Source organism: Emericellopsis atlantica (genome assembly GCF_019669845.1).
Source record: "Emericellopsis atlantica unplaced genomic scaffold F5Z01scaffold_4, whole genome shotgun sequence".
Classification (NCBI taxonomy): domain Eukaryota; kingdom Fungi; phylum Ascomycota; class Sordariomycetes; order Hypocreales; family Bionectriaceae; genus Emericellopsis; species Emericellopsis atlantica.
In genome coordinates, this window is record NW_025764706.1 from 931,557 (window position 1) to 948,682 (window position 17,126).

At 54.0% G+C, this 17,126-nt stretch overlaps 7 protein-coding genes across 7 annotated transcripts; 4 read left to right on the forward strand and 3 right to left on the reverse strand.

The window, feature by feature from the left end:
• Nucleotides 1-2,450: 2,450 nt before the first annotated feature.
• F5Z01DRAFT_633603 (uncharacterized protein) lies at nucleotides 2,451-4,769 on the forward strand (the record flags this gene model as incomplete). The annotated part of the gene is made up of 1 exon (XM_046261968.1): nucleotides 2,451-4,769. One exon carries the CDS (start codon nucleotides 2,451-2,453, stop codon nucleotides 4,767-4,769), a length of 2,319 nt encoding a protein of 772 aa, XP_046121611.1.
• Nucleotides 4,770-4,839: 70 nt separating this feature from the next.
• F5Z01DRAFT_410347 (major facilitator superfamily domain-containing protein) lies at nucleotides 4,840-7,070 on the reverse strand. Its single transcript, XM_046259546.1, has 4 exons — nucleotides 6,703-7,070; nucleotides 6,449-6,651; nucleotides 5,987-6,400; nucleotides 4,840-5,930 (listed from the first exon to the last, which is right to left on the reverse strand). The coding sequence occupies exons 1-4, from the start codon at nucleotides 6,713-6,715 to the stop codon at nucleotides 4,911-4,913; spliced, it is 1,650 nt and encodes a 549-aa protein (XP_046121612.1). The 5' UTR covers nucleotides 6,716-7,070; the 3' UTR covers nucleotides 4,840-4,910.
• On the reverse strand, nucleotides 7,060-8,132 carry F5Z01DRAFT_646748 (Prefoldin subunit-domain-containing protein). Its single transcript, XM_046262927.1, has 4 exons — nucleotides 8,005-8,132; nucleotides 7,828-7,956; nucleotides 7,710-7,777; nucleotides 7,060-7,651 (listed from the first exon to the last, which is right to left on the reverse strand). The coding sequence occupies exons 1-4, from the start codon at nucleotides 8,029-8,031 to the stop codon at nucleotides 7,459-7,461; spliced, it is 417 nt and encodes a 138-aa protein (XP_046121613.1). The 5' UTR covers nucleotides 8,032-8,132; the 3' UTR covers nucleotides 7,060-7,458.
• A 4-nt stretch (nucleotides 8,133-8,136) lies between these two features.
• F5Z01DRAFT_646753 (uncharacterized protein) lies at nucleotides 8,137-9,143 on the forward strand. Its single transcript, XM_046262928.1, has 4 exons — nucleotides 8,137-8,362; nucleotides 8,411-8,442; nucleotides 8,490-8,571; nucleotides 8,624-9,143. The coding sequence occupies exons 1-4, from the start codon at nucleotides 8,177-8,179 to the stop codon at nucleotides 8,648-8,650; spliced, it is 327 nt and encodes a 108-aa protein (XP_046121614.1). The 5' UTR covers nucleotides 8,137-8,176; the 3' UTR covers nucleotides 8,651-9,143.
• A 115-nt stretch (nucleotides 9,144-9,258) lies between these two features.
• F5Z01DRAFT_646754 (uncharacterized protein) lies at nucleotides 9,259-11,315 on the forward strand. The gene is made up of 4 exons (XM_046262929.1): nucleotides 9,259-9,687; nucleotides 9,738-9,765; nucleotides 9,815-10,319; nucleotides 10,371-11,315. The coding sequence occupies exons 1-4, from the start codon at nucleotides 9,527-9,529 to the stop codon at nucleotides 10,955-10,957; spliced, it is 1,281 nt and encodes a 426-aa protein (XP_046121615.1). The 5' UTR covers nucleotides 9,259-9,526; the 3' UTR covers nucleotides 10,958-11,315.
• A 259-nt stretch (nucleotides 11,316-11,574) lies between these two features.
• F5Z01DRAFT_410547 (Hsp70 protein-domain-containing protein) lies at nucleotides 11,575-15,109 on the forward strand. The gene has a single exon (XM_046259548.1). It carries the CDS (start codon nucleotides 11,827-11,829, stop codon nucleotides 14,827-14,829), a length of 3,003 nt encoding a protein of 1,000 aa, XP_046121616.1. The 5' UTR covers nucleotides 11,575-11,826; the 3' UTR covers nucleotides 14,830-15,109.
• A 231-nt stretch (nucleotides 15,110-15,340) lies between these two features.
• F5Z01DRAFT_695076 (uncharacterized protein) lies at nucleotides 15,341-16,514 on the reverse strand (the record flags this gene model as incomplete). The annotated part of the gene is made up of 4 exons (XM_046266252.1): nucleotides 15,341-15,760; nucleotides 15,820-16,124; nucleotides 16,208-16,357; nucleotides 16,435-16,514. 4 exons carry the CDS (start codon nucleotides 16,512-16,514, stop codon nucleotides 15,744-15,746), a joined length of 552 nt encoding a protein of 183 aa, XP_046121617.1. The 3' UTR covers nucleotides 15,341-15,743.
• Nucleotides 16,515-17,126: the final 612 nt, after the last annotated feature.

The following is a 17,126-nucleotide window of genomic DNA, read 5'->3' on the forward strand; positions in this document are numbered from 1 at the left end:
GATCAGGTAGAGGGGTAGCGAAAGCGGCGCCAAGGACAGGGTCACCTGCGATGAGACGTACTTAACTGGGAGGGTAAGGTTCTCGTACTAAAGACGGCAGAACCTGTAGAAGACAAGCAAAAGATAATTCCACCCGGTTGAAGACGAATTGACGGGTTAGGAAGGGTTTGGAGAGGATGAGAGAAGAGGAAGAAGGGGAGGGTCAGAAAAAAAGATGCCGGCGGCGGGGTGATTTAAAGCGACCGTTGCATCTTGGAGGCGCTGGAACTGGAAGGAGGGGTCTCCCAGAGCCACCTACACTGCAGGCAGATGCGTCCTGGCAACGCGTGCCTGAGGCGTTGAGCGTAGCTCCATGGCACATCTGTTGGCCTGATAGCTTGACTGGCCAGCGCTCTGATTGGCGACTGACAAGAAAAGGCGCATTGTGCTGCGCTGGGCACGCACGGAGGTGAGGTGAGGTGATGCGAGGCGGGGGAGGGGTAGTCTCGCTGCAGAAAAACATCCCACCTCCAGTCCAGTCCAAGCCGCCCACCTCTACAGTACGTACCTTACGCACAAGGCCTCGATCTTAGAAGCCTATTAGCCCAGCAGATGCTCGATACTGGAGCCAAGGTTCATTCCTTCCTTCATGGTTCACCCACCGATGCGCCCCTGCCCCACCTGATGCGATCCACCGCCTGAGTCCGAGTCCCTCCAGTGCCTGACCTGATTGCCCCTCGAAAGACGGCACCGGGTGGCGGGCACGCCTTACCAAGAGAAAGGCTGGCCCGAGCCGACGCAGAGGGTGAACGTCCCCAACTAGCCCATGACGACAAGTCCATATTCCCCGAACCGACCGAGCTCGTTTTGTTACATCTCTAAGTAGGTATTCAGAGGGTCGGTAGCTTGCAAACCAGTCGCTGAACTTGCATTGGTATTGGGTTTGATATGTGAGAGCAAAAAGCAACCGAATGGAGCACGTGCAGCAAGCGTCAGACACCACCAGCCTGTCGAACAGGCCTCAGAAGCGACATCTGCATTGCCAATGTCACGTCTCCTCCATTCGGCCAAGCAGCCTGGATCGACCGGGTGAACCGCCCAATCCTTTGCCATCACGCAACCGTGTGCTTGCGGTCGTCGTCTTGTCGAGCCTGGGTGGAGCTGGACCCTGTGCTAATATGGCGCAGCCCCGCCATCGCCGTTCTTCGGAGCTTGAGCCTGAGCTTGAGGTACTAACAGTGGGCCACTCGAGTGGGCAGTATCGTCAGAGCTCGCCCCTGGCGGCGAAAGGCGTCCCACGAGAACTGCCATCTTGCATACGACAAAGCCAGGTACTCGTAGACCTTGGCGGCCAAAGCTGTCCCGGCGCGGCGCGCAGCTATACCGTTTCGCCTCATTAGATGTGAACGAGCCGGGAGTCAGCTACTTGATATGTCGGCACTAGGCTGCAGCAGAGAGGTTTGCTTTCTTTGCGCCCTATCAAGAAGAAGTGACTAGCCCAAGTTATAGCTCACTTGTGAAGCTGCACGTGTATCTAATAACACAAGATTCACGTCGCTTTCTATACAATTCTCGACTGTGAGCATGGCCGGCAAAGAAGTTTATCAGCGTGAGAGTATCCCACTCGTTTTTCTCTACTTGGTAGCTCGTAAGTTCTAACTACAGTTCCCAATGCATCGGAATATCTTATGGCTAGTTCGGGTTCCGCTGCCCGTTGGCTAATTACTCGACAGGGTTCAAGGCCATGAAGACCAAGTCTTGGTCTTATCAACAGTTACCTACCTTACCTTACTCTTGTGATTGCGATTGCATTCAGATGCCCAAGTTTCCTAGCAGCCTCTCACTAGTCGAGAGCCGGAAGCCCACAATGGCTTTGTTTGCTACTGCCTCATGGAAAAGGGGTAATTCAGTTGGTGAGACTGGAGACTGGACACCACATGACAACAGTAAATCTACGTACCTGACCCCCGCGTACTCCGCACTATAAATTCTCCCTGTATTGTTGACCCTCAAGCTGCTTTCGAGTTTCAATTTGCCGTTGCCTTCCCGGAGCTCCAACACCACATCTCTGGAATGTCTGATCTAGTATGCAGCCATGTCAAGCGTCTCTGGGGGCCAGAAGCTGCTTGGACAGCAGCTTCCGTAAGTACCTTGAAGCTGATATAGAGTCCTCGAATGCCCGTCTACTTGAGTCTGCTAGGTTTCCATGAGCAGGTGCCAGACTCCAAAATCCGCAAGAGCCAACTCCATGTCACCTGTAAGGCAAGAGTGCAAGGCAACAACGCCCGATCAGAAGCAAGAACCATCCGATCTCCATCCAAAGACTTCGTTACTAGCACCTCAGAATTGACATCATCCAAGCCCCAGTCATCACCTCGACGGCACCGCAAGCTTCTGGATGTTTCCGGCGACTACCGCCATACTCTTTTCACAGAAGTGTTGCCAAGGCCCATTGCCATCCAACGAACATCATGACAACACTCTGTTTCGGTGGCTCGAGGCGAAGGCAGCACAATTTCATCACAAGGCGGCCACGACGTGATATTACGCCCCAACGGCAGCACGAGAAAATTGATTTCGCTACCCTCCGAAACCTTACACACAACATCAAGCACTACTCGAAGGATGTTGATGACACAAAGGACACCGCAGCGGTCCCAAGTGGCCCGCTCGTTCATCTCGATGGACTCACCACAGACAGGGACGAAAGCGAGGGCCAGCGTTCGCAGTTACTGCACAGAGCAGGCAACGCACGGGTTGCCAATGCCAGGAATACCAAACTTGATCCCAGGGCCGAGTCGAGACACGTAGGCCAAGAAGCAATTCAGTATGTACTTGGAACTGAGGCGGGTGACGACGATGGCAGTCATCGCACATCAAAGGGTTACGATCCTACAAGAACAGCGGACGCTTTCAAATATGGAGGAAGGCCTCGCGGTGCAACCGACTTCTCTCAGTCCTGCAAAGAGGCATCCCCATTGCAAGGTCATTCATCAATACGTCGTTTTCAGCAACTTCAAGGTGCCAGCGATCGAACATGTTCTCTGTCACGCTCCACAACGGCCAACAACAATGCAGCTTGGCCCGTCTGCGAGGCTTCAAAGCCTGACACCCAAGTTCTAGATATTGCGACGGAGCCACCGTCTGTGATGCTAAAACTCCGGGAGTCAGACACGCAGCCTAGCTTTCAAATTTCGCATACGGCATCGTGGCTTGATTGGGTCTTCGGGATAGACAGCAATTCCTGGATGAGATCGGAGCGGCCACCGTCGACCACAGGTGAACCGACCTCGCGTGTAGACTTGCTTACACAAGCGCGCTTTTCTGGAGAGCATTGGCACAGCAATCTCAGCGGCTCTTCGACAAATGACAAAGCTATCGAACAACTTAGACAGTCACACCACACGCAAGTTCAGCCATTGGCTTTTGACAAACAGACCAAGCTTGATCACGATAGCAAGGGCTCGCAGCCGAAGCCATACACCTCGACGAACTCAAACAGCCAGGAGTCACAAAAAGAAGACAGCCATCGTAATTCCAAATCTTCATCAGAGGACTTAGTCAACAAGTACACCGTTGCTTTGGCATACATGATGCCGCAAGACGATAGCCCATCAACACACTCGTCAAGCAAGTTCCTCCCGTTCACTCTGACGGAGAAGATTCCAGTGCACGGGCCTTCCCTTGGTGTTCACGCCACAACACGATCAGAGGGACAAAGTTCCTATGCCACTGCCCGTGGCAATGATTCAGTGCATGGCGAGATGTTGGATGCCACCATTGGAGTTGTAGAAGAGGAGGAGATTTCAGTCAGTGCCCGCATTGAAAGCTCAAGTTTTGAGCAGCGCGAGATCGAGCTGCAGTCTGTGGACAAGAGGTTTGGACCGATCATACCCTGGCAACAGCCGGCGACACAAGTGGTGTCTCGGTTCAGGGAGGACTTCGGCGAGACCGGAAAAGAGGAGAGAAAAAGATCATTGCTCATATCAAGAGTCCATTCGTCAGTTTCCGGGAGAGCCAGGACATTCTCGTCAGCTCGCATCGGTAGAGAAGCACATCAAGGCAAAGTGGCAGCATCTCGCGCGCCGCCGTCACCCTCAGCTCCTCAGGGCCACTATCGCCATGGAATGAGTCGAAAGACACATCCCCAGATTTCCAGGATCTCCCTGAAATCCGCACTTCAAGGATACGCTACAGCCTTGAAGCATCGATTTACTAGTCTAGAGGGAGACCATCTCGGCGGAATCTCTTCCAAACCAAGCGTCTTGAGGTCGAATAACTCGGTCATCAGAACGGGCTCCTTTCCACAACAGACGTTTGATACACAGAGCGACGAGCTATTGCATAGGAATTGGCGAAAGCCAGCAGTGCGTCTAGCAACATCTCCAGAGTCATGGGTCAGGTATCCTTCGTATTCCCGCACTCAGAGAAATCAGAGCGCGGCCTTGCAGGATCAAGTGCTGTATGGACGTAGAGCCTGTCCTGCATGTATTGCTCGAACAGCAGAAGACGACCGCGAGAAAAGTCGGTCAGCCTCACACCAAGGGCGAGCAAGTCACTTGATCAAGCTGGGCTTCGGCAAGCTGTTGCCTAGCAAGTGGGTTGAAAAGGACTCTGAGAGAGGCACGCTTCAAATACGTCGTGATAGCTCGCGCTTGCGGCCTGACACTCAGTATCCCGAGCTGGAGATGCTAACCCCTAGTGTTGGCTATCTACCGGAGCGTGTGAGAGTCGAAGAAGGCTTCTGGGCCGATTCTGGTAGGCTGAATCTCGCAGATGGCATCAAATGAGGGAGAGGAGTCAACGATGCTACGGTTGCCACGTCCAATGCGTCAGCCATACCTTGGTGAAGAAAGACACGGGGGCAAGTCCAAGAAGTTAAAGGTTTCCGCGACAGGACGTAATCGAATTATGAATACACAATGTTACATTCAGGCTGCTTGTTCCTTTTCGCCCTCACCAGAGTACTCGGCCCTAAGCCTCTCTTCTTCCGCTTTTCGAGCCAATTCTTCCCTTCTTTCACGCAAAGCGATACAGAATTTGGACCTGGCCCTGATGTCGGGTCCCTTCCAGATGAACACAAACGGAATTGCGCACATTACCGCAGTCAGACCGCCGAGGAGAGAACAGGCCCCGGAAATACCAAGATTGTTAAACATGTGACTCGTTGCCAGCGGTAACACCACCGCGAGCAATGACCTACACATGCTTGCCACGGCGTTCGCTGACGCTGCGAAGCTATCGTAGGCATCGGTCAGATAGTTCAGCAGCGCCATGAAAATGAGTTGGAAGCCAAAGCCAAAGGGTATGCCAGCCAGCATGGGCACGACGAACGAGGTTCCCTCTTGGGCAGACCATCCCAACCAAAACAGTGCGATGACGAAGGATGGCCCACCAACACAGGCCAGTGGAAGGCGACGCAACTCTTCACGCTTGGTCCACGTCTTTCCTCTCGAAACAGCGAGAGCGAGGAAGTGATCCCAATACCAGAACACGGGCAGAGACAAGATTGCTCCAACGCCAATCGGAAGGTAGCACAGTCCCGTCACACCCGGCGACAGACCGTACAGTTGTTGGAAGATGATGGGAAACGCCTGAAAGGACATGTAGAATATGCCGTAACACAATGCAAGGTACGCGCAGGTGGTGCTCACGATCGGTTCCGAGATCAACATCCTGATTGGCCGTGTCAGCACCACGGTGAGAAGCTGATTTAGGTCGGTCGACTCGAGATCTCTTGGTGCGACCACCCTGGCAGACGGGTTAGCGGCACGCATGCGAGCTGCGCGTCGAGCGAGGAGTATGGGTCCAAAGGTCTCGGGCAGGAGAATGATCATGACGAAAGTGACACCACAGACAATGAGGGCGATCCAAAAGGTCCAGCGCCAGCCGATACTGGAGGAACAGAAGCCGGAGACAATGGGTGCAAAGAGCGGACCGAATACGGTCGTCTGGAAGTGATTCAGTAACTAAAACTTGACGGCGAAACTTTGGCAAGGGAACTCACGACCATGAAGATGGCGAAGGCTCGGCCCCGTGTCCGGGGTTCACCGTAGATATCAGCAAGAATCCCAGCCACGACGGCGATGGGACAGCTTCCTGTAATACCGCAAAAGAAGCGGAAGACCAAGAAGGAAGGCCAGTTTGGCGCCAGGGCACAGGCCATGGTGAAGAGCGAGAACACGGAGAAAGCGGCAATGCTCAAGTTCCTCCGCCCAAACTGTTCACTCAGGGGCCCCCAGATGATCGGGCCAAAGACGTAGCCGATGAGATACACGGAGATGGGTAACACACTCTGTTCTGGAGACGTTACACCCCACTCGTCGGTGATCTTCGGAATGGCCATGCTGGGTAGGGCTGAGCCCATTGTCGAATTGATGACAGTCAAGCCACTTATAAAGACGACGGCGCTTTTCTTAGTCTGCAACAACGTTAGGAACAATGTACAATGGCCATTTCGAGCACTGACATTTGACCAGTTCTGGGGGTTGTCGGGGTCGTTGTAAGTCCACCCAATAACTGTCTCATTTGTTCGGCTTCGTGTCCTGGAGCGAATGCTGTGAAGGGCTCCCAGTCCCTTGTCGCCGTTCTCGTCGTCACATATCGACATTGCATCGATAGTGTCCACGCGATCAATTTGATCCTCGGCTGCAACGCTCCTTTGCCGACCGCCTGTACCACGTCAATATGTGCATGCAATACCGTGGGGTAGTAAATGTATGCCTACGGTTCTCATGGGCCGTCGTGTCCGTCTTAGTGTCGCTTGTCTCACTACTCGCCATGACGACGACGGGACTTGTGGTTCAGTACAACGAATGGTGGTATTGGCTGGGCTCGCTACACTGATCCAACTGTGAGGACATGGCAATTCGGTGCACAGCGAGAATAGAGACCTCTGGCGACGCCTATCACCGAAAATGAAAGGTACAGGACAGTTCAGGACTTCAGGTGACGATTGCGAAATGATGAAGAGAGCGTTACCCCGGCTGATGAACCACGGGCCGCCCAGGAATCGTGGGGTCAAGCCTTGGTTCGCTCATTTAAGTAGGCCCTTGTCTATCATTGAGCAACAGCTCCGTTTCTCGGCTTGATGGAACAGTACGTAACTGTAACAAGGGCAGCGCCGGGTTTAAGCATCAATCGTACGGCCGGCCGGCCTCCAACTTTCTTCAATGGCTGCAATTCCTATTGGCTGTGAGAAGAGCTCTCCTGAGTCGGGGGAATTCGTATATCCGGGGTGGAACGACTCAAGGAGCAGCTTTGATATTATGACTAAGCAATCAGCGGGATCCTGAGGCTGCGATAGATGATCCAGCGCCGGTACCACCGTAATGATCCGGCGGCTCTCTAGCATGATGTAACGGATCTTACGTCGTAGTGCGCCGGCTTATTTGCACAGATACACAGGTGGTTGCTCGGGGTGGAAATCTTGTGCAGTCGGGACAGGGGGGGACCATGATCATGTTTGACATTATTGCATTATGTCTCCAGGTTGATTTGTTTGCCGAATCTCGCGTACAGGTCGACCTTGAGTTGCTTCATCTCGTCCTGTATTGAACTGAGCTTTTCCTCGAGCTCCCCTGTCTCTTCTTCGCTGCGCGTCGACGCTGCTTCCAGCATCTCCTGAGCCTGCTCGAGGGGTAGGTGGAAGAAGGAGTCGCCGATTCGGTACCTGGTGTACGGGTAAGCGCTATGTTTCTCGGTTTGCCTGGATAGTAGAGAGGTCTTACTGGATCTTTTCGTCTTCGTCTGCGAGTTCAAGTTCGGTAGAGAGATCTTCGAGCTCTTCCTTTTCTTTCTGCGGCATGCGGTCAATGTCTGTCGTTCCCAAAATTTCCGGGCACCTACACTTTTGGCCTCCAGCTCCTCTTTGATCGCCAATTCGCGCTGGTGCAGACGACTGAAACGGTTGATCTTATCCTGGTCCTCTCTGCGCACCTCGACTTCGTCACTGCCCTCCTCCTCTGCTTTCGAAAGCTACCGGTTGTGTTAGCACCGAAATATGCGCCTCAATTGCCTACTTACCATACGGCGGCCGAGAATTTCCGACATGATGCGATCTTGCGAGCTTGTCTTGTAGAACTCCAGGTTGTGCTAGAATGTCCATCCAAAATGTTTGCCAGTGCAGTGAGCTTCATGGTGGGGGAACAGTGCTTAAGACAGTGCGGCGAAACACACACGGTGCAGGACAGTTCAAATGCGACCCACTATGGTGTTGACATTCAACGCGCATGCCATCGCCTCATCATCACCAGACAAAGCAGATGAACAATTGCTGAGGACTATGGCAGTCGCCGGTAAGAAAGCTTATCCCAAGGCGACATTGAAGAAGATTGTCAAGGCGCATGCCAATCTGAACCTGAAAAAGAACGCCGATGTCACGGTAGGCCTCTCGCTGTTACTGCTTGCACACGTGCTTACAGAATGTCAGATATACCTCAACTATGTTCTGTTTATGGAAACGTAAGACCATGCATGGCGTCCAAGTTTTGTCAACTAAGAGCGTTTAGGCTAGTGAAAGAGGCGGCCATTGACTCGAAGCTGTACGGTGACAAGAAACTCGCTTCGCGCAGCGTGAAGAAGGTGACGAGGGTAAGCCGCAAAGTGCCAAACCTTCGAGCGCGTGGCTGATCGAACTCGACAGGATACTCTAGCAAAGTTCAAGGGCTGAAAAGGCTTGTTTCCTGCACATGTACAACGTCTAGTACACGCCTGTGATGGCGATGATGCCCATTGAGCCACGGCAGCCTCGACTAGAGCTTCAAGCCTGCGGTCTAGGCATCAAAGGACCATACGGATTTCGCCATGGTTACCTATTGGTTGCTGCCACGAAATGACGGCTGGTGTGCGCTTCCAAGGGCGTTTACTTGCTAGCGTGGGGACGCAGAAGAGTGTTTGTGGAAACACAAACAAAGCTCCCTGCATGCGCCTGCTACAGCAGTGATTTCAGCAATGTTGCAAACATTCGATGAACCATCACAGGAACCTGCCCGTGGTACCTCAAGCTCCCGAGCTCTCGTGCCGGATTATGTTGAGTTAGGTAGTTGTGGCGACGTCAAAGATATGGGTTGGTAGACGAAGATGGAGGAGTCATTCGTGCATACCAGGACGGTGTGATCAATAGTCCAGATATCAACATTGGTTTTGTCCGTGATTCTAGAAAATGCTTCCCCTCAATGTTCTAATAAGCTAGCGCGTGCCCACGGTTGTTGGAGTCTTGGAGTACTTTAGGTACCAACTGCAGGGCTGAGCCAAGCCAGGAAAGCCCCAGAAAAACGAAGCTGCCTGACGTGCATTGATCGACCCTCACCTCTCGTGCTTCCCTGCCTGACCACCGTGCAACGTCAAAGTCTACCTAGTCATTCCCCTCGCGCCCAAACACGATTTCTTTCAATTCCTTTGCCCTATCATTCACAGAGTCAGTAGATCAACCGTGTCCTCCAACGACCTGTTCTCGACCTCGCTCGTGACAACCAAACGAACCCCCATCGACTCATCTCGGATCGTCCTCATCCCTCCCACCAATTCTCTCCGTCGAGCTGTCAAGATGTCTTCTCCAGCTTCTCAATCTGTTTCCAAGTCGGCCAAAAAGAAGGCTGCGAAGGCTATCGAGCGTGTCAACTCTCCTGCTCCCAGTGCTGCCTCAGGTGCAGCTGAGAAGAACAGCGACGACGGCCCCGCCAGTCAATACATCAGGGAGCTCCAGAAGTACGTGACAAGCAGGACCTGTTCCGCAAGTTGACTAACGCTCGCCACAGGAATATTCGCAATCTGAACAAGAAGATTGTAGGTTCTAGCACAGCAGCTCTCCGATATACCACTGACAAGGTTGTAGACAAACGCCTCGAAGACCGATAGCATCCTCAACGAGCACCCCAAGAAGACCCTCGATGAACTCGTCAGCGAGAAGATTATCAACGCTGATCAGAAGGCTCAAATCGAGAAGAAGCCAGAGCTCCGGGCTCAGCTCCAGCAGCAAGAGGAGCAGCTGAACCAGTACATCAAGATCGACGAACATTATCGCTCACAAGCCACTGCGGACAAGGCTGAATGGGAAAAGACTCTCGAAAAGGCCAAGAGCGATGCAGCCGCCGAGGTAGAGGCGAGATTCCGAGCTTCTCAGCGCAAGGATCTGCTGCTGCTATCCCAGTTCCTGCGGTTAGCTGCCTACCGCCGTGAGGAGGGTGGTGACGCAGAGTCGGACGAGTCCCAAGCCATTGAAGGCATCCTTCTCGCCATCTACACAGGAGATGACAGCGCAGTCGAAACTATGCTGAAGCTCACCCAAGGATCGTCCGACGCTCCGCTTAGTGTGCCTGGGGAGCAGCTACAGACTCCATGTATGTTCTTATTCTTTGCGCTCAGGCCGTGCTGGACTAACCACATTATAGACTCGCAGATCAAGACCCTCGCCCAGACTTACAAGAGTCCCTACGAAATCGATGCGGCGGTTGAGCCATCTGTCGAGATTGAGGCTGCCACTGACCCCACAGTTGCGCACGCGACTACGACCGAGATTGAAGCCGGCGACGCCACACAGCTCAATGGCCAATCTGTGGAGGCAATCACGAGCGGCATCGACAATGTCAATGTCACCGACCAAGCTGCCAATGCTATTGGCCAAAGTCACTGGGACAGCTCCAAGGACGTACCTACCTCGCAGGACGAGTGGGTGCAGGTACCCCGGGACCCCGCCGAGACCGACACGGGCCTGAACGCGACACCTGCCGTTGCTGCCAACACCCAGTCGTGGGCAGACGACCACCCTGAGCAAACGCCTGCTCCCAAGACTGCTGACCCGAACGAAGGCTTCCAGTCGGTACAGCGCAACCGTGGCCGCAATGATAGTGGTCCCAGCCGCGGAGGCCGTGGACGCGGTGATTTCCGTGGTCGTGGCCGTGGTGATGCTCGCGGTCGCGGCCGTGGTGGCAGAGGTGGCCCTTCGCGTGGTGGACCTCGCCGAACTGAAGAGTCGTAGAACTCCATCTCTCAGGGAGGCTTGGTTTCCATGAGGGCTTAAACCTACATGTAACCTTAGCATCGTCCTGCTCGCAGCGGCAAGGACGATTGTACATCAGTTGTTGAAGGCGTTTTACAGAGTCACCGTGGCATAGCAAGGGGGTTCATGGCTGATTTCCAGGAACGGAAGATACACAATGGGTGTGTGTGGACAATATTTTGGAGGGCGGTCGTTTAGGTGATTGTTAGATATGTCCTATCGCTGGACATGTACAATATGATGCATTACGACCTCTCAAGCTGAAACCTACCACTGTTCTTAACTACCAAAATGCGCCAAAGGCATTGCATATTCTGCAGCACCACACGATATGCCAGGACGACAAATGCACCAACGTCTACCTTGGATCACTTGAAGTTGGATCCTGTGTCGCCCACAGGGTAATCAGTCCGGCAGTTGAGAACCTTAGCTAGCTGTGGCTGAAGCTACCCCTGCAAGATCACTAGCCACACCTTACGGAGTACTAGCCATGCATTCAGGAACGAATGAGGTGGCCACAATAACGCGCGCACTTATCTTAGTGGTTAAACGCAATTAATTCCTCTCAAAATTCTGTCAACCAACCCACCCTGGGTTTTATTTTATGTACAAGTTGTCCTCTTCTGTGACCGCATTGTCCCATAAGTAGGCTCGACCACACCACTTACTAGTTGAGGCCACCTTTTGTTGACCTCAACTTTGAACCATCGTCTAGAAGCCATTCACTTGCGCTTCGACGCTCTTTAGCGCCTCTATACTCGATACCTTTCATAAGCAGTGCATTGTCCCTGTCTTCTGCGAAACTCATTCTCACAGCGCTGCAGTACCAGCGCACCCCACCATCTGACATGGTGGCCTTCCGCTCGAGGGCATCGCCCTTGATAATGCTCCTCGGAGCCATTCTCTTCTTTTCTTCCCAAGTCCTCGCTATATCAGCCGTTTTGGGCGTCGATTTGGGCACCGAATACATCAAAGCAGCACTCGTCAAGCCCGGCATTCCCCTCGACATTGTCCTGACCAAGGACTCCCGACGCAAAGAGACATCAGCTGTGGCCTTCAAGCCGTCACGAGGCGGCCCGCAAGAGGGCCAGTTCCCCGAACGTCTCTATGGATCCGACGCCATGGCCTTGTCTGCACGCTTCCCCAGCGAGGTGTACCCCAACCTGAAGACCCTTCTCGGGCTCACGATCGACGACCCCGTGGTACAAGAATACGCCGCCCGATACCCGGCTCTCCAACTCCAGACGCACGATGTCCGCGGCACGGCTGCCTTCAAGAGCAATGCGGTGACGGCTGACCAGGAAGCATGGCTGGTTGAGGAGCTTCTGGCCATGCAACTTCAGAGCGTGCAAAAGAACGCTGAGCTGGCTGCTGGTGATGGGACGACAGTGCGTTCCATTGTGCTGACTGTTCCTCCCTTCTTCACCACCGACGAGAAGCGCGCCATTCAGTCTGCCGCCGAGCTTGCAGGATTCAAGGTCCTCAGTCTGATCAGCGACGGCTTGGCCGTTGGTCTCAACTACGCCACGAGCCGTGTCTTTCCCAACATCAACGAGGGAGCCAAGCCCGAATACCACATGGTATTTGACATGGGCGCGGGGTCTACCAAGGCCTCTGTCATGAAGTTCCAGAGCCGCAATGTCAAGGATATTGGCAAGTTCAACAAGACAATCCAGGAGGTTCAATTGATGGGCAGCGGCTGGGACAGGACTTTGGGTGGAGACAACCTCAACACCCTGATCGTCAACGACATGATCACCCAGTTTGTCGATTCCAAGGGCGCCAAGAAGGTCTCTGCTACCGAAGTCGGCATCAGGGGCCACGGTCGCGCGATGGCCAAGCTCAACAAGGAGGCCGAGCGCGTTCGTCACGTTCTCAGCGCCAACCAGAAGACTGGCGCCAGCTTCGAGGGTCTCTACGAAGACGTCGACTTCAAGTATCAGCTCTCGCGTGCCGATTTCGAGGTCATGTCTGAGGCACACGCCCAGCGCGTCGCGGTGACCATACACGATGCTCTCAAGAAGGCTGGTCTTGATATCGGCGACCTTGACTCTGTCATCCTACATGGTGGTGCTTCGCGCACACCTTTCGTCCAAAAAGCTCTCGAGAAGATTGTAGGCTCGCCAGACAGGCTCCGCTCCAACGTTAACTCGGACGAAGCCGCTGTCTTTGGCGCCGGCTTCCGCGCCGCCGAGCTCAGTCCTAGCTTCCGAGTCAAGGAGATCCGTGTGTCCGAGGGCTCAGCCTATCCTATCGGAATGTCCTGGATGTCTGGTGGTCAAGAGCAGAGTGAGCGCATCTGGTCGGCCGTTTCGCCTATCGGTGGCCCTGCTAAGGAGTACACTTTCACCGAGGACAAGGATTTCACCGCTACGTTCTGGCAGCAGGTCGGCGATGATCACAAGGATGTGAAGACCTTCACTACCAAGAATCTCACGGCCACCATGGCCTCTTTCAAGGAGGCCCACCCTACATGTGCCGATCAAGGACCCCAGTTCCGCATCACCGCCAAGCTCAACAGTGAGAACGGCGAGATAGAGATTACTCGTGCTGCTGTGGGATGTGAGGTGGTAGTCAAGGAGGGGTTCGTGGACGGTGTCAAGAACCTTTTTGGCTTTGGAAAGAAAGATCAAGAGCCTTTGGAGGAGGGTGAGGACGCCAAACCAGAGCCGGCCGATGACAAGGATGCAAAGGCTGACGCATCGTCTGCTGCAGCTGAGTCTGCCTCAGCTAAGACTGCGGACGCTGAAAGCACTGGCTCTTCGGAAGAGTTGAAGCCCGAGGTTCAGAAGCTCGAGGTCGTGTCCATTCCCGTGGACATCACCGTGTCAAATCTCGGCATTCCGGAGCTTACCAAGGACCAGCTGTCCAAGACCAAGGATCGTCTTAAGGCCTTTACCGTGTCCGACAGGGCCCGCTTGGCGCGTGAAGAAGCTCTGAATAAGCTCGAGGGCTTCACCTACAGGGTGCGCGATCTTCTCGAAGACGAAGCGTTTATTGCCGCCTCTACTGAAGTCGAGCGTACCAACCTGGGTACCAAGAGCAGCACTATCAGCGAGTGGCTCTACGACGACGGTGCCGAAGCAACAAAGGACGAGCTCAAGGCAAAGCTCAAGGAGCTTCAGGATCTGGCTTCGCCGATTCAAAAGCGCAGCGAAGAGAGCGCGAAGCGTCCCGAGCTACTGACCAAACTCAAAGATACCCTCAGCAAGACCTTTGAATTCCTCGACGCGACACGCAAGTCTATCTCTGACTACGACAAGTGGCATGCCGACCACCCGGCCGAGTCTGCAGATGCGGCCTCGAGCGCCAAGGACCCGGCTGAGACGCCTGCTGATGATTTCGTTGGCCTCGAAGACGACGCCAAGGCACCCACAATGGAGGACGTGCTTGAGGAGCGAGGCCCTGTGCCACCTCTGTACAAGCTGGAGGACCTCGTTGATCTCGAGAAGCTGTCCAAGACCACCGATGAGTGGCTCAAGGAGCTTGAGCCCAAACAAGATTCGCTTCCCTCCACGGCTGATCCAGTCCTGTTAATCAAGGATCTGGAGGCCAAGTTGCAGAAAATCGAGAGCATGAGCAAGGAGCTCAGTCTCAAGAGCGTCAGGAATTTTATGGGCAAGTCGAAGAAGACGGAGAAGGAGAAGAAGAAGCCAAAGAAGGCCAACAACAATAAGGCCCAGGAGAAGCAAAGCATCAAGGTGGGAGATCAGTCCTTTACGGCGGAGGAGCTGGAGGAGATGATCAACAACATGAGCGAAGGCGATTGGGAGAAGGTGAGCGAGGACTTCAAGCGAGAGGAGGCTGCAAAGCACAAGCCCAAGGAGGCCAGTGGTCATGATGAGCTATGATTTCAGTAACGACACACATATATATCCCGCGCAAAGTAGATGGTTATCCGACAAAGACTATATACCTTCACGTCTTCGGTGACGAATCTTAGAGCGTGACAAGTACTTGATTTACCTAGTCCCCAGATCAAGAACGACGATGCCCACGTTACGGTAAAATAAGAATCTCTTATTACCGCGCTAAAGGCGTTACATATCACGAGAGCTGTGCGGATGAGATGTGATCCCGAGATAAGGAAGCAGAAGGGGGTGTTTGACCTTGAAATACCTGATGACATTGGCGGATTCAGGGAGCGGAAGACTGTTTATCCTCTTCAGCGTCATATTGAATGCAATTGCCTCCTCGATAAAAGCATGGTATATTCGAAGCACCACTCACCGCACCTTGCGGCATCGTCCCACACCAGCATATCTTCGTCCAGCTGTCGCTTCTTCTTCTCCTCCTCCTCCTCCTCCTTATAAGCCCTGTCCTCCCAGCAACTGCCATCTAACGTGGACCACCATGTAATTACAAAATTGTATCGGCTCCGAATACGCGTGCAACGCTCTAACAAACACCGTCACATCAGGTGAGGTGTAGCGATCGAAGATGAATGGTATAATGGCTCGCCGTGGAGAATGAGATGATAGAAAGCAGACCGTTCAACGCCGTAGGGGATATATGTATAAGCGAATGGACACCGGGACTTCCTGCCTCCATCCCATGCAATGTATGTTTGTGGCAAGAAAAAAAAAAAAGAATAAGGGCTCATTCGCGTAAAGGATATCGAGGCATGAGGGCCGCCTCGCGCCAGAGAAGGAGGAGCCCAAAGGGGTGATGGTCGTGGTGGTGGCTCCTCACGATACGCCATCGCTCAGCAGAATACTCGCTCCAGGTTGGGGATTCGGGTGTCGTTGTGCGCAGTCGGGGGTGCTTATTCGCGGTCGCCATCTTGACAAACGTCAGCAGGGCGGCTCATCTCACTCATCGAGCTGTGGGAAGCGACTCACCCTCGCTAGCTCCTGGTGTAGGAGGCATGTCGCCCGAGCTTGGTGCCTGCTGCGTCGCCTTGGCCGTGCCGGGTCGTGAGCGCGCCTTGTCTTCTGCTGCTGCCACTGCTGGTGCTGATGACTCGTCCCTGGGGTTGAATGGGGGGATGCCGTGGTTGTTGTCGGAGGGCGTGCCCTCGGAAGGGCGGAAGCTGGTGCCTGAGATGGACATGCGAGCCTGGGAGTGCTTGAGACGAGCCTCCATCTCCTTCAGGCGCGCTTCGAGCGATGCGAGTTCTGTGGTGGTCTGCTGAACGGTGTGCTTCCTAAGCGCGTCGCATCGTCAGCTGCTGCTCTCCTGCTGCTGCCATTGCTGTCGTGAGTGAGACCGAGGAGAAGAGAGACGGACCTCTTGTGGACTTGAGAGTCGAGATCGGATACCGAGTTTTCGATGCGGAAAATGTCCATGAGCTCGGCGGAGAAGGAGCGCGCCATGGTCCTAGCATTGGCGTCACCGTTAGCTGGGGTGTTCTCTTGGTCATGCTCCTTGTCCTGACCACTATATGTGGTGATACTCGAGCATGTCCGGGTGAGGGACTCGAGGTGAGAGGAACAAGGGGGTGGGCGGGCACGTACGACTGTGGCCGACGACCGCTGGGCTTCCAGTCGCGGTCAAGCTCCTCATCGGTCTTGTGCTGGTCTGTGTGAGGATCCATGTTGTGTATTGGGTTTTGATCAGCGTGTAAGGCTTTCGAAGAGCAACAAGCGTTCAACAGCCAGATATTGGTAGTGAAGTCAAATTGGGAAAGGGGAGAGAGAAGAACAAGAAGATGTTTGAGGACTGGAGATGGACAGGATGCCCTTTAGCGGAGCTGTGACCTGGGGGGGCATTTGGTTAGTGGTCAGTGGTCAGTGGTCAGCGGTCAGTGGGTGATGACTGGATGGTGGTGGGCTGGGCACGCATTGGGCCATTTCACCAGCCAGGCCAGGGGGAGAGGGGCAGCCTGCAGGGCAGGGGGTCAGGGGGAGATGGACATGGAGATGGTCTGGTCTCAATTCATGGTCAGGGGGAAACAGTGTCTTCCACCTAATTAATGTCATGTCGCTGGGCGCATGATTCTCACGCGTTTCCTTTCATCACGCATACTCCATGCCTGTCCTGCACGAGACGTGGCGCTGAGACGATGGTCATTCCGGAATGGCCATGTCTCGGTCACGCGTGTCCGCGCTTCAGCCCTCGATTTGAGTGCCGAGTACGGATATGTACGTGCCAAGTAAACACTCGTCGATGTGTTGCATTGACAGTGATTTGTTTCAAGGCTGCTCTG